Source organism: Furipterus horrens, unplaced genomic scaffold (genome assembly GCF_987537825.1).
Source record: "Furipterus horrens unplaced genomic scaffold, mFurHor1.1.pri manual_scaffold_4, whole genome shotgun sequence".
NCBI classification, from domain to species: domain Eukaryota; kingdom Metazoa; phylum Chordata; class Mammalia; order Chiroptera; family Furipteridae; genus Furipterus; species Furipterus horrens.
In genome coordinates, this window is record NW_028327174.1 from 194,796,906 (window position 1) to 194,813,094 (window position 16,189).

The window sequence follows — 16,189 nt, forward strand, 5'->3', positions numbered from 1 at the left end:
TTGATGATTTTTTCCTGTAAGTTTATTCTTATTATAGTTGATATACAATATGGTGTTAGTTTCAGGTGTATACAACATGGTGATTCAACATTTAAATAACAACTACCACAGTAATCTAGTAACCACATGTCACAATAGAGTTACAATGATATTGACCCTATTAAAAAGTATTTTGTATTTTTAACCTATAGAAAATGGCAATACATACAGTTTATATATGCATAAAAGATTTATATAACTTATGTTTCTGTTTCCTAACAGTTAATATAGGGTGAAAAGAACATTCATTCTTACTACAGGTGTGAAGAATTTTTTAGCCTGGGAATGTAAGGCTGAAGTTGGATTTAATTACAAAAGGTAGATAAAGCCCTGAACTTAGTGTTCAACACAGTGTTTATGACCCCAAGATGGTCAGCATTGTTATGAAAAAGACAGTTTGTGGACTACTCTGATTTCGGAGCTATCCTCAATCACATGGCTTTAAATAGTTACCCATTTCTGGAGTGTCCCTGACTTTACAGCTGAAAGTCAATGGAGCCTGGCAGGTTCACAGGCGGAGTGTGACATCTCTCCAACAATGGTGCCTCAGCACTGGAGTGTCACGTTACTTTAAGGCAAAAACACTGATTCCAGTTTTCTGGACTCGTCTTCCGTTTCTGCCACAGTGAATTATTATGGCTTGGCTCTGGACAGGTGTAGAAATTATTCCTCATGCTCATCAAGTTCTCAGCTCCCAGAAGGGGAGACCTTGCTTTCCTTTTTCCTGCTGAATCTCAGCCCTTAGTAGAGTTTCCGACACAGACTCGATGTTCAATGAATAATGGCTGAATGAAACAATGAGCGCCTCCCTGCTTCTGTGCAATGAAGTTTTGTTGGCTGCTTTAGGGGTGCCATGCTCTCCCGGAACCAGACTGGGATAGACTGAGGGTGCAGGCATCCACAGGTGTGAGAAATTAATAGGGGGAGGGAAGGAGTGCTAGAAGGAAGGCGAAGGGATTAGCCAAGGAACATATATGTCTGACCCATGGTGTGGTGATGGCCTGAGGGAAGGGGGAGGCAGGAAAAGTGAAAAACATGGAAAAACTGCACAAGTGTAAACAATTAAAATTAAAGGAAAAATTCATGGTTTTCCCACAGTATGAGATGTGATGGTACTGGTTGTGTTTCCAGGATCCTGAAGATTCCCAAAGCTCCTTTGTCCCCAGCTGACAGAGGAGGACCATGAGGAGGGACAACCAGAGCAGCGTGTCTGAGTTCCTCCTCCTGGGGCTCCCCATCCGGCCGGAGCAGCGGGGCATGTTCTTCACCCTGTTCCTGGGCATGTACCTGACCACGGTGCTGGGCAACCTGCTCATCATCCTGCTCATCAGGCTGGACTCTCGCCTGCACATGCCCATGTACTTCTTCCTCAGCCACTTGGCCTTCTCTGACATTTCTCTGTCATCTGTCACTGTCCCAAAGATGCTTATGGACATGCAGACTCAGCAACGATCCATCCCCTATGTGGGATGCATTTCTCAGTTGTATTTTTTCATCTTCTTTGGCGGTCTTGATGACTTCCTTCTAGCTGTGATGGCGTATGACAGGTACGTGGCCATCTGTCACCCTCTACACTACACCACCATCATGAGGGAGGGGCTGTGTGTGCTGCTGGTGGCTGCCTCCTGGATTGTCTCCTGTAGCGGTGCCCTGTTGCACATCGTCCTCTTGGTCAGACTGTCCTTCTGTGCTGACAATACCATCACTCACTTCTTCTGTGACCTCTCTGTGCTCCTGAAGCTGAGCTGCTCAGACATCTCCCTCAATCAGCTGGTCATCTTCACTGCGGGAGGAATGCTTTTATTCTTGCCTTTTGTTATTATTTTAGGCTCATATCTCCGCATAGGGACCATCATCCTAAGGGTGCCCTCTACTAAGAGACTTTTGAAAGTCCTCTCTACCTGTGGCTCCCATCTCTTTGTGGTGTCTTTATACTATGGGACAATTGCTGGTGTTTACTTCTTGCCCTCATCATGGGATTCCGAATACATAATTGCTTCGGTCATGTATATGGTTGTTACCCCCATGCTGAACCCCTTCATCTACAGCCTGAGGAACAGAGACATAAAACAGGCCTTAGAAATGTTTGTCAACAGGGTTAACTTCTTCAAGTGGCAATCACTAAATCCTCTTACTGCAGTCAGGAACACAGTGAAGTACATCTCCTAACAAAATTGTGTGGTTGACATCTCTCATACAACTGTAATAGAATTTGCATTCCATTGTCATGTGTAAGTGCTGGTAATATGTCAGCTAGGTCAGGTTTGCTGCTTGGATTGTTTATATTCTTTATTCCTAATTAATATTTTCCTTTGTCCATTATCTTTTATTATAAGCAAAATCATTTGTGAAACATGTTGTATAATTATAATTATGAATTTGTCTTTTTCTTCATTGAGATATGTCCATTTTTACTCATGTATTTTTATGCCGTGTTATGAGGACACACTGGTTTGGCATCATGATCCACTCCTGGTGAACTTTCTTTTTTTTTTGAACTGATTCTTTTAGGCTACCTTTTGTTGGCTTCACGCTGATTGTGTGCACGCCTTCACAACTCACATTCGATGACATCATGTTGGTGCACTGCAATCAGCCATGATCAGAATAATTACACTATGAAAAGTCGCATGTGCTACAGAGAAAGACTTTTAACAAAAGAAAGACGGACTTTTAAAAAATGCATTTAACAGCACACTATTTCATTTAAAATTAGGAGATATTTCTAGCAATGTGTCCTGCCTTGTAAATTCATCTACTTCTCATATTAATGTTGATGCCTTATATCTGTATCCGTAGACATAGATGTATATACAGATATAGATACAGATATTACTATAGGATATCAGGTAAAGATGCAGCTTTTCATGTTAAATTTTACATGGCATTTCTTTTCTGTCTCATTAGACTTTTCTGTGTCCACAGTGTCAGTGAGGTGTCCTTTGTTAATAGTGTATGTAAAGTTGGATTTTGTTCTTTTTATGTATAGCAACAATTATTATTTTTGTGGAGCTATTTATCTAATGACATCTAATGTAATCATAATATATTCGAATTTATATTTTCCATATAACTATGTGATACATCTGTTTCACATTTATTCTCACAAGTCTTCCTCCCTTTGAAAAATTATATATACTGTTATTTCATTATTCCTCTATTATGAATCACACATTACTATTATTTTATAATTCTTGTCCGTGCTATATGCAAAGATTACTTTTACTTTTATAAAAAATTTTTAAAAGATTTTATTTGTTAATATTTATAGAGAAGGTGAGGGAGGGAGAGAGGAAGAGAAACATCGTTGTGCGAGAGTTACATCGATTGGTTGCCTCACACATGCCTCAACTGGGGACTTCGACTGAAACCCAGGCATGTGCCCTGACTGGGAATTAAAACTGTGACCTTTATGTTCACAGGCCAGTGCTCAATCCACTGAGCAACATTAGCCAGAGTTCTTTTTAATTTTTAAGTCACAGCTTAAAATACAAAACATGACTTTGACTTTTGAGCTATTTGAGATACACAATTTATGGCACTTAGGAGACTCATCACCAATATTTCATTCTAGGGTTCCTAAAGTATACTCTATACAACATCGCTGAAATAGAGTATTTTGCAACTGTGAAAAAATAAAAACAAAAATATATATGAATCAATATGGAGAAACATCAGGATATATTGTTAAAGGGAAAGAAAATAATGTGCACAAGTGCACGTACAGCAATGAAATTTTATATAAAAATGAGGGTGAAATAAAGTATACATAATCTGCCCGTTTGAGCAAAAAGAAACACAGGAAGACTAAATCAGACACTAATGAGATGGTTCACCTAGAGGAGGTGGATAGAAGAGATAGAGAGATGAGTATAATTATTAGTATAGTTATGACTATGTTGTCTTTTGCTGCTAGAAAATAAATAGACGAGGTGGTGCATAGAGCAAAATAGCATAAAGAAGGCAAGTGAACCTAAGTGTATCTTAAATTAATACCATAATTAGACCAAAGAGAAAAATAAAATAAGTACCCTAGTAACTATTGAACCCAGAATTTTGTCTATATACTCTCACAATTAAACATAAACTGGAAACAAAGTCTTAGGCTGCATGTAGTTAATGTGTCACTAACAGTGGTAGGAGTTCAAGATTCTGAAACTTTTTCCCATGTCCAAAAATTCAGCAGGTAAGTAAGCACTGAAGAAAAGGCAGTGACTCCTCACTGTTGCGGGAAAGGGACTGTGTGTTGGGAAAGAAGAAGCTGCAAAAATATTTATGATGTCAAACTAGACCTGGAGATACCAATTCAAACCCATGAGTTTTAAAATTATAAATAGATGGAAATTTATATGTTATGTATCAAGATGTATACCATTCCCATCCCCCATTCTTTCTGTCCCAGTACTGACCCACCCCATGAGTAAACATTCCTTTAATTTCTTTTTTTTTTTTTCCTACTGTGTGGTTGCCTCTCACTCGAGCCCCCATCTGGGGACCTGACGTGCAACCTAGTCATGTGCCCTGACTGGGAATCGAACCAGTGACACTTGGCTCACAGGCCGATGCTCAATCCACTGAGCTACAAGCAGCCAGGGCTCCTTTAATTTCTTACTTTCTAATTTTTATTTCTTGTGTTTCTTTTATGTATATTCTCCAGTTGTCTTCTCTGATATTATTTAGAATGCTTGTAAACCATAAACACGCCTAAAGCTTCGAAATATAAAACTACAGTAATGGATTATAACTCAGAGATTAATAAGTAAAAATCAAGGAGTGCATAGTTATATAAACGAATAGAAAACAAGTGAGTGGGGAATAAAGGGTGACTCCTTTCTAATGAGAAAACACAACTAATAAACATAGGAGAAATAACAGAATTAGAGAAATTACCATTTTGCCACTACATTTGGGATAATTTTCCCATATAAGAATCACCAGTGTGGTCAAGATGGCAGCATAGGTATACACGGCTCTCCTCTTTGCACAACCACATCAAAATTACAACTAAAATATAGAACAATTATCACTCATAACTGTTAGAAACTGAGTTGAATAGAAGTTTGACAACTACGAAATTAGAGAAAAAACATCTGTCTGGACTGGAAGAAGAGGCGGAGTTCTGGAAAAGACTGGTCCACACCCACGTGTCCTAGAGCAAAATTTAGGAGTGATATCTTGGGAGTGAGAAGTTCAAGCCTGACACCAGGCCCCCCCAAAACAGGGTTCCAGTGTCAGGAAGATAAGTTCCCATAACTTCAGGCAGCAAAAACCAGTGGGGACTGAGTTGAGGGAAGAAACTTCTGGAGTCCCAAGAAGGTCCTCTTAAATAACTCACATAGTTTTAGGCTCATTCTCTCTGAGCTGCACCACTGTGGTAGCAGCTTGAAAGGCACCAGTGACATACAGGGAGGAACTAAATTGTGTGACACCAAAGCAATAGTTGGGGGAAAGCTTTCTCCCAGACATAAAGGTAGGCAGAGGTTACTGTCCCTTTTCTGAGCCTTCTACCCACAGAGCCACAGATCTGGCAGGTGGGTGTCGTATCTGAGACTCCATCAACCTGGCTAACACATCGTTCCCTGTCCTGGTGATCCCCTGAGATTCTGTTCCACCCTACTTATGGGCCCACCCAAGCCGTTAACAGTGGCTTTTCCATATGAATGACTGGTCTTGGCTCATGCTTCACAACTTCCCAAATCCACTCAGACAAGCAACACCTAGCCTCAGTGAGCTCCCACCACCTATACCTCCTGCTAAGTGGCCCCAGGCTTGGCACTAGCAGTATCCAGCCTAGGTTCACAGCACAGGGAGCAGACATGTCAGATTGCTCTATAACTCATGCAGGGTGGCCCCAGGAAGAACACGGGTGGTGACTAACTTTGTCCTGCACCATCTGAGAAACCCCAGTGATTGTGCACCCAGTGAATGACTACAGACCACATCAGAGCATCATCACCCTGTTCCTGCTCAGCTGATTCTCCAGGAAGGCCTGAAGTTTGTGGTCAGTGTTCACAGCCAGTACTTGCAGCTGATTGTCCTGGGTAAAACCCTTCCACTGACCTGCCAACAGAAATGAAGGCTCATCTACAAGTGGAGGGTGTACTCAGCCACACGAAGGGTGCACCTCAATAACCCAACTTGGGTGATAGGGAAAGCTGTGCTACAGGGCCTTACAGGACACCCATGGCACTAGGCCATGCTACCAGAGACAGGGAGTTATAGCAGCTCTACATAGAAACAAACACAGGGAGGCTGCCAAAATGAGGAGACAAAGAAATATGGTCCAAATTAAAGAACAGATATAAACTTCAGAAAAAGAACTAACCAGATGCAGATATGTATCTATCAGATTCAGAGTTCAAAGCTCTGGTTATAAGGATGCTAAGGAACTTAGTGGGGACCTCAACAGCATAAAAAAGATCCAGTTAGAAATGAAGAATACACTAATTAAAATAAAGAACAATTGACAGGGAACAATAATAGAGTGGATGAAGCTGAGAATCAGATCAATGATTTGGAACATAAGGAAGCAAAAACAACAAGAAGAAAAAATAATAATAAAAAAATATTGGCCTGACACACACATACATACAAACATACGTACATGTACATGGAAGGTAAACATATTAAAATGTTAACCATTGGGGAATGTCGTGAGGCCTTTCCAGGAATTCTTGATATCATTTTTACAATGTTTCTATATCTTTAAATTCATATCAAAATAAAATTTGGAAAATCCTTTGTCCCACCTGGCACAATGCCCAAGAAGAAAGGAGTCCAGGGCATCAGTAGAATCAGGGACACTGTCCCCTAGGACTCCAGTCCCTCTGGCTCTTGGACACAAGCTTCCCAAAGGGTACGCAGAAATTAGCCAGAAGCTTGGGGACTTGGTGTCAGTCCCTTATTAGTAAGGATGTGTTGTCTTTTGAGTCATTTCTCTGGCGCTGGTTAAGGAAAATGAAAGTCTGTAGAAGTGCCAAGGCCCCAGATATTTCTTCCAATTGTGTGGCTGTGAGACGTCCTAAGGAAAACCTAAGGAACTGGGCAGCAGTCTGGAGCAGAAGGTGTCTGAACTCACCAAGGATGAGTACAGGTCAGAGGGGCTGGAAATCTGCACTTCGAGACAACTTTGCCTGCGTGGTTGTTGATTCGTAGATGAGACTCGAAGTCCCTGACTGTATGTGTGTGTCTGCCTGTATTGTGTATGCTGATGTATGTGCTCTTTGATAGTGGCTTATGCGTGGACATATGTGTGCCATGTATCTAAAGCCTGACTTTTTCCTGAGTTAGACTTAACCTGGGCCCTGTTTAAATGCATGTAGACCAGGTTATCAGCCTCCTGGCATGTGATCCGGGACTGCTGATTCATGCCTGTGGTCAAAAGGACTTGTGTCACTGCTGAGCATCAGGGGTGACACTGTTGGCTCTGCTGCTGAGCAGGAAGATGCCTGACCTCACAGGACCAAGGTCAAGTCTGAGAGGGCTCACACCTCCGCTCAGCAGTGTGTGCTGCTGCATGCGCGAGCTGTGTCTGTGGGTGACACACTCGAGTGTGAGCAGGAAGGTGCATTTTTGTTTGTTTTCTGTATGTTACCATGTTGTGTGAGCATGTACAAAGTGTGTTGGTGGTGATTTAACAAGTGTGCCTGTGACTGAATAGGCTTGACCGCCCCATGCTGCCTGCCTTCCCCCAGGATGGGGATGGGTCAGAAGGGGCGGAAGCAAGCCTCTCATTATTAGTAGGAGGGTGTGTGATGCTTATGCAGTGAGTGTGTGGCTGGGAGTGTAATAAATATGTATTTTTGAATAAATGAAAATGAATGTAAGGGTCTTTGAAAACTGGAAAACAGATCCATATAAATGAATGGAACTATCTAGGTAGGGATCTAAGAAAACATTGAGCTACTTGCAAACCTAAAGTAACACAGGGTCTCCCAATGATGGGAGATGTTTCCATGTGTACTAGTTAAGAGCACAGGCTCTGATCATGCAGACATAGTAGACTGACCTACATATTTGATGATTTTTTCCTGTAAGTTTATTCTTATTATAGTTGATATACAATATGGTGTTAGTTTCAGGTGTATACAATATGGTGATTCAACATTTAAATAACAATTACCACAGTAAGTCTAGTAACCACATGTCACAATAGGGTTACAATGATATCGACCCTATTAAAAAGTATTTTGTATTTTTAACCTATAGAATATGGCAGTACATACAGTTTATATATGCATATAAGATTTATATAACTTATGTTTCTGTTTCCTAACAGTTAATATAGGGTGAAAAGAACATTCATTCTTACTACAGGTGTGAAGAATTTTTTAGCCTGGGAATGTAAGGCTGAAGTTGGATTTAATTACAAAAGGTAGATAAAGCCCTGAACTTAGTGTTCAACACAGTGTTTATGACCCCAAGATGGTCAGCATTATTATGAAAAAGACAGTTTGAGGACTACTCTGATTTCGGAGCTATCCTCAATCACATGGCTTTAAATAGTTACCCATTTCTGGAGTGTCCCTGACTTTACAGCTGAAAGTCAATGGAGCCTGGCAGGTTCACAGGCGGAGTGTGACATCACTCCAACAATGGTGCCTCAGCACTGGAGTGTCACGTTACTTTAAGGCAAAAACACTGATTCCAGTTTTCTGGACTCGTCTTCCGTTTCTGCCACAGTGAATTATTATGGCTTGGCTCTGGACAGGTGTAGAAATTATTCCTCATGCTCATCAAGTTCTCAGCTCCCCGAAGGGGAGACCTTGCTTTTCTTGTTCCTGCTGCATCTGAGCCCTCAGTAGAGTTTCCGACACAGACTCAATGTTCAATGAATAATGGCTGAATGAAACAATGAGCGCCTCCCTGCTTCTGAGCAATGAAGTTTTGTTGGCTTCCTTAGGGGTGCAATGATCCCCTGGAACCAGACTGGGATAGACTGAGGGTGCAGGAATCCACAGGTGTGAGAAATTAATGGGGGGAGGGAAGCAGTGGAAAAAAGAGGCGAAGAGATCACCCAAAGAACATGTATGCCTGACCCCTGGTGTGGTGATGGCCTGAGAGAAGGGGGAGGCAGGAAAAGTGGAAAACATGGGAAAACTGCAGAAGTGTAAACAATTAAAATTAAAGGAAAAATTCATGGTTTTTCCACAGTATGAGATGTGATGGCCCTGGTTGTGTTTCTAGGATCCTGAAGATTCCCAAACGTCCTTTGTCCCCAGCTGACAGAGGAGGACCATGAGGAGGGACAACCAGAGCAGCGTGTCTGAGTTCCTCCTCCTGGGGCTCCCCATCCGGCCGGAGCAGCGGGGCGTGTTCTTCGCCCTGTTCCTGGGCATGTACCTGACCACGGTGCTGGGCAACCTGCTCATCATCCTGCTCATCAGGCTGGACTCTCGCCTGCACACACCCATGTACTTCTTCCTCAGCCACTTGGCCTTCTCTGACATTTTTCTGTCATCTGTCACTGTCCCAAAGATGCTTATGGACATGCAGACTCGGCAACGATCTGTCCCCTATGTGGGATGCATTTCTCAGTTGTATTTTTTCATCTTCTTTGGCAGTCTTGATGACTTCCTTCTAACTGTGATGGCGTATGACAGGTACGTGGACATCTGTCACCCTCTACACTACACCACCATCATGAGGGAGAGGCTGTGTGTTCTGCTGGTGGCTGCCTCCTGGATTGTCTCCTGTGGCAATGCCCTGTTGCACATTCTCCTCTTGGTCAGACTGTCCTTCTGTGCTGACAATACCATCACTCACTTCTTCTGTGACCTCTCTGTGCTCCTGAAGCTGAGCTGCTCAGACATCTCCCTCAATCAGCTGGTCATCTTCACCGAGGGAGGAATGCTTTTATTCTTGCCCTTGCTTATAATTTTAGGCTCATATCTCCGCATAGGGACCATCATCCTAAGGGTGCCCTCCACTAAGAGAGTCTTGAAAGTCCTCTCTACCTGTGGCTCCCATCTCTTTGTGGTGTCTTTATACTATGGGACAATTGCTGGTGTTTACCTCTTGCCCTCATCATGGGATTCCGAATACATAATTGCTTCGGTCATGTATATGGTTGTTACCCCCATGCTGAACCCCTTCATCTACAGCCTGAGGAACAGAGACATAAAACAGGCCTTAGAAATGTTTGTCAACAGGGTTAACTTCTTTAAGTGGCAATCACTAAATCCTCTTACTGCAGTCAGGAACACAGTGAAGTACATCTCCTAACAAAATTGTGTGGTTGACATCTCTCATACAACTGTAATAGAATTTGCATTCCATTGTCATGTATAAGTGCTGCTAATATGTCAGCTAGGTCAGGTTTGCTGCTTGGATTGTTTATATTCTTTATTCCTAATTAATATTTTCCTTTGTCCATTATCTTTTATTATATGCAAAATCATTTGTGAAGCATATTACAGGATTATAATTATGAATTTGTCTTTTTCTCCATTGAGATATGTCCATTTTTGCTCATGTATTTTTATGCTGTGTTATGAGGACACACTGGTTTGGCATTATGATCATTTTCTGGTGAAGTTACTTTTTTTTTAACTGATTCTTCTATGCTAGCTTTTGTTGGCTTCACGCTGATTGTGTGCACAGCTTCCCAACTCACATTCGATGACATCATGTTGGTGCACTGCAATCAGCCATGATCAGAATAATTACACTATGAAAAGTCGTATGTGCTACAGAGCAAAACTTTTAACAAAAGAGAGACAGACTTTTAAACAATGCATTTAACAGCACACTGTTAGGAGGTATTTCTAGCAATGTGTCCTGCCTTAGAACTTCATCTGCTTCTCATATTAAGGTTGATGCCTTATATCCATATCTGTAGACATACATGTATATACAGATATAGCTACTGATATTACTATAGGATATGTAGTAGAGATGCAGCTTTTCTTGTTAAATTTTACATGGCATTTCTTTTCTGTCATGTTAAACTTTTCTGTGTCCACAGTGTCAGTGAGGTGTCCTTCGTTAACTGTATGTAAAGTTGGATTTTGTTCTTTTCATGTATAGCAACATTATTATTTTTCTGGAGCTATTTATCTAGTGACATCTAATGTAATCATAATATATTTGAATTTATATTTTCCATATAACTATGTGATACATCTGTTTCACATTTATTCTCACGTGTCTTCCTACTATTGAAAAATTATATATACTGTTATTTCATTATTCCTCTATTATGAATTACACATTATTATTATTTTATAATTTTTGTCTGTGCTATATGCAGAGATTATTTTTACTTTCTTTTTAAAAATTTTAAAACATTTATTTATTTATTTTTATAGAGAAGGGGAGGGAGGGAGAGAGAGAGAGAAACATCGCTGTGTGAGAGATACATTGATTGGTTGACTCTCCAATGCCCCACCTGGGGACCTGGACTGCAACCCAGGCATGTGCCCTGACTGGGAATCGAACCTGTGACCTTTAGGTTCACAGGCCAGTGCTCAATCCACTGAGCCACACCAGCCAGAGTTCTTTTTAATTTTTAAGTCACAGCTTAAAATACAAAACATGACATTGACCATTTGAGCTATTTGAGATACACATTTCATGGCATTTAGGAGACTCATCACCAGTATTTCATTCTAGGACTCCTAAAGTATACTCTATAGAACATCATTGAAATAGAGTATTTTGCAACTGTGAAAAAAATAAAAACAAAAGTATATATGAATCAATATGGAGAAACATCAGGATATATCGTTAAGTGGAAAAAAGCAATGTGTAAAAGTGCACTTACAGCACTGAAATTTTATATAAAGACTTCCGGCCAAGATGGAGGCATAGACAGACATGATGCATCTCCCTCCACAACTAAGAAGGAATACAACTATCTCAAAACTAGAAACAACCAGAAGTTCCAGAAAATCAAACTGCATGGAAGTCCAGCAAACAAAGATATGAAGAAGAAATACTCATCCAGACAGGTAGGAGGGGCAGAGCCCAGTTGGATAGGACATGGTGAGGTGGTGGCAGCAGCGGCAGGCAGGCGGTAAGTGCAGTCACACATTTTAAAAGTCAGGAGGGACACCTGGGGAGTGTTCCCAGTTCCTCACCAGAGCAGCTCACTGTCCCAGCTCCAGGGAAAATCAAGCCTCATTGTTTTTGACTGTGCAAACCAGTGGGGGTTGAGACGGAGGCAGAAACTGCCTGTCTCTCTGCAGAATCCACTTGTTTAAAGGGCCCTCACAGACCTAGAACATCCTCAGACACACCCACTATGGGAAAGACGGCCAGGGCAGCAGCTAGAGGGGTGCCAGTCCAGTGCAGAAGTGGGAGAAGTGCCTGGAAAAGGGGCAAGTGCTGGGCAAGTGGCATTGTTCCCTCTCAAACCCCTCCTCCACACACAGCGCCACAACGTGGTGAAACAGATTGCCTGTTACTGACAAATCCCTAAGGCTCCGCCCCTTACAACATAGTAGGAATGACAGCTCTCCCTGGGACATGGAAGTAAACAAACACAGGAGACTTCCGGCCAAGATGGAGGCCTAGACTGACACACCACATCTCCCTCCACAACTAAGAAGGAATACAACTACCGCAAAACCAGCAATATCCAGAAGTTCCAGAAAATAAATGGAAGTCCAACATATGAAATTATAAAGAAGTGATGCTCACCCAGGCAGGTAGGAGGGGCGAAGCCATGGAGGAGCGGTCAAGCTGTGCTGGCTGCAGCAGCAACAGTGACAGCAGCAGTACAGTGAAAACACCACAGCATGGTGAGATGGATCTCCCGGTTGTGATGAGTAATGGGGCTCTGCCCTCTATAGCGTAGGAGGTGTGACAGCCCTGCCTAGGAAGCAAAGGTAAACACAAAACTGTTAAAGATGACACAGATTATGATAGAGATCCCAGTAACGCAGCTGACCAGACAGTAAATTTCTAATCTAACGAAGCAGCAGATAGGAATTCTTTCTGAGGCACAGTTCAGAGCTTTGGTTATAAAAGCACTTACAGACCTAACAGCAGATCTTAAACAAGATGGGGAAGGAATGAAGGCTAGTCCTGCTGAAATGAACAAAAATACATACGAAACTAGTGGTGAGGGCAAGAAAACCAGGGATCAAATCAACAAACCGAAACATAGGGAAGGAAGAAACAGTCAACCAGTGCAGAAACAGGAAATGAGAAGTGAGGAAAATGAGAAGAAGAAGTACTAGAAATGGAAAAATTATGTGAAGAAATAATGAAGCAGAGAACTTCCCGAACTTGGGGAAGGAAATAGACTTACAGGTCCAAGGAGCACAGCGAGTTCCAGAAAAACTGGACCCAGGGAGAACCACTGCAAGACACATTATCATCAAAATGTTAAAAATTAAAGATAAAGAGAGAATATTAGAAGCAGCAAGAGAGAAGAAAAGGATCATGTACAAAGGGGTCCCAATAAGACTGTCAGCTGATTTCTCAAAAGAAACTCTGCAGGCAAGAAGAAACTGGCAAAAAATATTCAAAGTAATGAAAAGCAAAAACCTACAACCACGATTACTCTATCTAGCGAAGCTGTCATTCAGAATAGAAGGGCAGAAAAAGTTCTTCCAGGACAAAGTAAAACTGAAGGAATTGATCAGATCCAAGCAACTGCTATATGAAATGTTAAAGGGACTTGTTTAGGAGAAAAGGGATAAAAACTATGAACATTAAAATGAAAACTGTATCACAACAACCAACAACAGAAGCTAGAGAACCGAAACAAAGACAAACTAAGTAGGCAATGAGAGTTGAAAAGAATTATAGGCATGGGGAACATTATGGGGGGAGGTCAGCAGGGAAGAGGAAGAGGAGAAAGAGAGGGAGATGGTACAGGAATTAAGAAGCATAGTAGGAGGAAGTGGAGTAGACAGGAAGATGTTAAGAAGAACTATATGCACAACCAATGAGCATGGACTAAGGGGGGGGACAACTGGAGGGAGGATGTCACTGGGTGGAGGGGAACAAAGGGAAAAGAAATTGAAACAACTGTAACAACATAATAAAGCATATTTAAAATGTTTTTTAAAAAGAAATTTTATATAAAAATGAAGGGAAAATAAAGGATACATAATCTGCCCATTTGAGAAAAAAAAAACAAAAAAACTCAGGAAGACTAAATCAGACAGTAATGAGATGGTTTACCTAGAGGAGGTGGATAGAAGAGATAGGGAGATGATTATAATTATTAGTTTAGTTATGACTATGTTGTCTCTTGCCACTAGAAAATAAATAGACGAGGTGGTGCATAGAGCAAAATAGCGTAAAGAAGGCAAATGATACTAACTTTATCTTAAATTAATACCATAATTAGAGAAAAATTAAGTAAGTACCCTAGTAATTCTTGAACTCAGAATTTGTCTATATACTCTCACAAGTAAAAATAAACTGGAAACAAAGTCTGAGGCTGCATGTAGTTAATGTGTCACTAACAGTGGTAGGAGTTCAAGATTCTGAAATTCTTCCCATGTCAAAAATTCAGAAAGTAAGTAAACATTGAGGAAAAGGCAGTGACTCCTCACTGTTGTGGGAAAGATACTCTGTGTTGGGAAAGGAAAAGCTGCAGAAAGTTTTATGATGCCAAACTAGACCTGGAAATATCAATTCAAACCCATGAGTTTTAAAATTATAAATAGATGGAAATTTATATGCTATATATCAAGATCTATACTGTTTCCATCCCCCATTCTTTCTGTGCCACTCCTGACCCACCCCATGAGTAAACATTCCTTTAATTTTTTAGTTTCTAGTTTTCACTTCTTGTGTTTCTTTTATATATATTCCCCAGTTAACTTCTCTGATATTATTTAGAATGCTTGTAAACAATAAACACGCCTAAAGCTTGAAAATGAAAAACTATAGTAATGGATTATAACTCAGAATAATAAGTAAAAATCCAGGAGTTCATAGTTATATAAACAAATAGAAAACAAATGAGTGGGGAATAACGGTAACTCCTTTCTTATGAGAAAACACAACTAATAAACATAGGAGAATAACAGAGTTGGAAAAATTACCATTTGGCTACTATATTTGCGATGATTTTGTCATATGAGAATAACCTGTGTGTTCAAGATGGCGGCATAGGTATACAAGGCTCTCCTCCTTGCACAGCCAAATCAAAATTACAACTAAAATATAGAACAATCATCATTCATAACTGTCAGAAATTGAGTTGAATGGAAGTTCGACAACTGCGGAATGAAAGAAAACACATCCATCCAGACTGGTAGAAGAGGTGGAGATGTGGAACAGGCTTGTTCTACATCCACATGCGGTAGATAAAAATTTAGGAGGGATATCATGGGAACGAGGACTTCAAGCCTGACACCAGGGCCCTCAGCCCAGGGTTTCAGTGTCAGGAAGATAAGCCCCCATAACTTCAGGCTGCAAAAACCAGTGGGGATTAAGTGATGGAAGAAATTTCTGGAGTCCCTAGAATGTTCTCTTTAAAAACTCCTACACAATCTTAGGCTCACTCTCTCTGAGCTCCAGCACCAGGGTAGCAGCTTGAAAGGCACCAGTGACATACTGGGAGGAACTGAAGTGTGTGATGCCAGGGAAAAGCTGTGGGACAGCTTTCTCCTAGGCAGAAAGGTAGGCAGAGGTCACTGTCCCTTTTCTGAGCCTTATACCCACAGAGCCATAGAGCTGGCAGGTGGGTGACATATCTGAGACTCCATCGACCTGGCTAACACTTCTTTCCCTGTCCTGGAGATCCCCTGAGATTCTGTTCCACCCTACCTATGGGCCCACGGAAGCTGTTGACAGTTGCTTTTCCATATGAATGGCTCGTCTTGGCTCATGCTTCAAGATTTCCTAAATCCACTCAAACAAACAACAGCTAGCCTCAGTGAGCCGCCATCACCTATATTTTTGCTAAGTGGCCCCATGCTTGGCACTAGCAGCAGCCAGCCTAGGTTCACAGCTTGGCTTTTTGTGGGAACCTCCAAGCCCAGCACAGGTAGCAGCCATGTCAGATTGCTTTATAACTCATGCAGGGTGGCCCCAGGAAGAACACGGGTGGTGGCTAACTTTGACCTGCACCATCTGAGAAAACCCAGAGCCTGTGCACCCAGTGAATGGCTACAGACCACATCAGAACATCATCATCCTGTTCCTGCACAGCTGATCCTCCAGGAAGGCCTAAAGTTGGTTG

At 41.5% G+C, this 16,189-nt stretch overlaps 2 protein-coding genes across 2 annotated transcripts; both read left to right on the forward strand.

Annotated features, from left to right (window-relative positions):
• The first annotated feature begins 1,221 nt into the window (after nucleotides 1–1,221).
• On the forward strand, nucleotides 1,222–2,208 carry LOC150013666 (olfactory receptor 1J4-like). The gene has a single exon (XM_090275993.1). It carries the CDS (start codon nucleotides 1,222–1,224, stop codon nucleotides 2,206–2,208), a length of 987 nt encoding a protein of 328 aa, XP_090132119.1.
• A 7,068-nt stretch (nucleotides 2,209–9,276) lies between these two features.
• LOC150013667 (olfactory receptor 1J4-like) lies at nucleotides 9,277–10,263 on the forward strand. Its single transcript, XM_090275994.1, has one exon. It carries the CDS (start codon nucleotides 9,277–9,279, stop codon nucleotides 10,261–10,263), a length of 987 nt encoding a protein of 328 aa, XP_090132120.1.
• Nucleotides 10,264–16,189: the final 5,926 nt, after the last annotated feature.

What these genes read in the sequence shown, in the direction of transcription:
- LOC150013666 (XM_090275993.1), top strand. Translation starts at nt 1,222, where the DNA reads ATGAGGAGGGACAACCAGAGCAGCGTGTCTGAGTTCCTCCTCCTGGGG.
- LOC150013667 (XM_090275994.1), top strand. Translation starts at nt 9,277, where the DNA reads ATGAGGAGGGACAACCAGAGCAGCGTGTCTGAGTTCCTCCTCCTGGGG.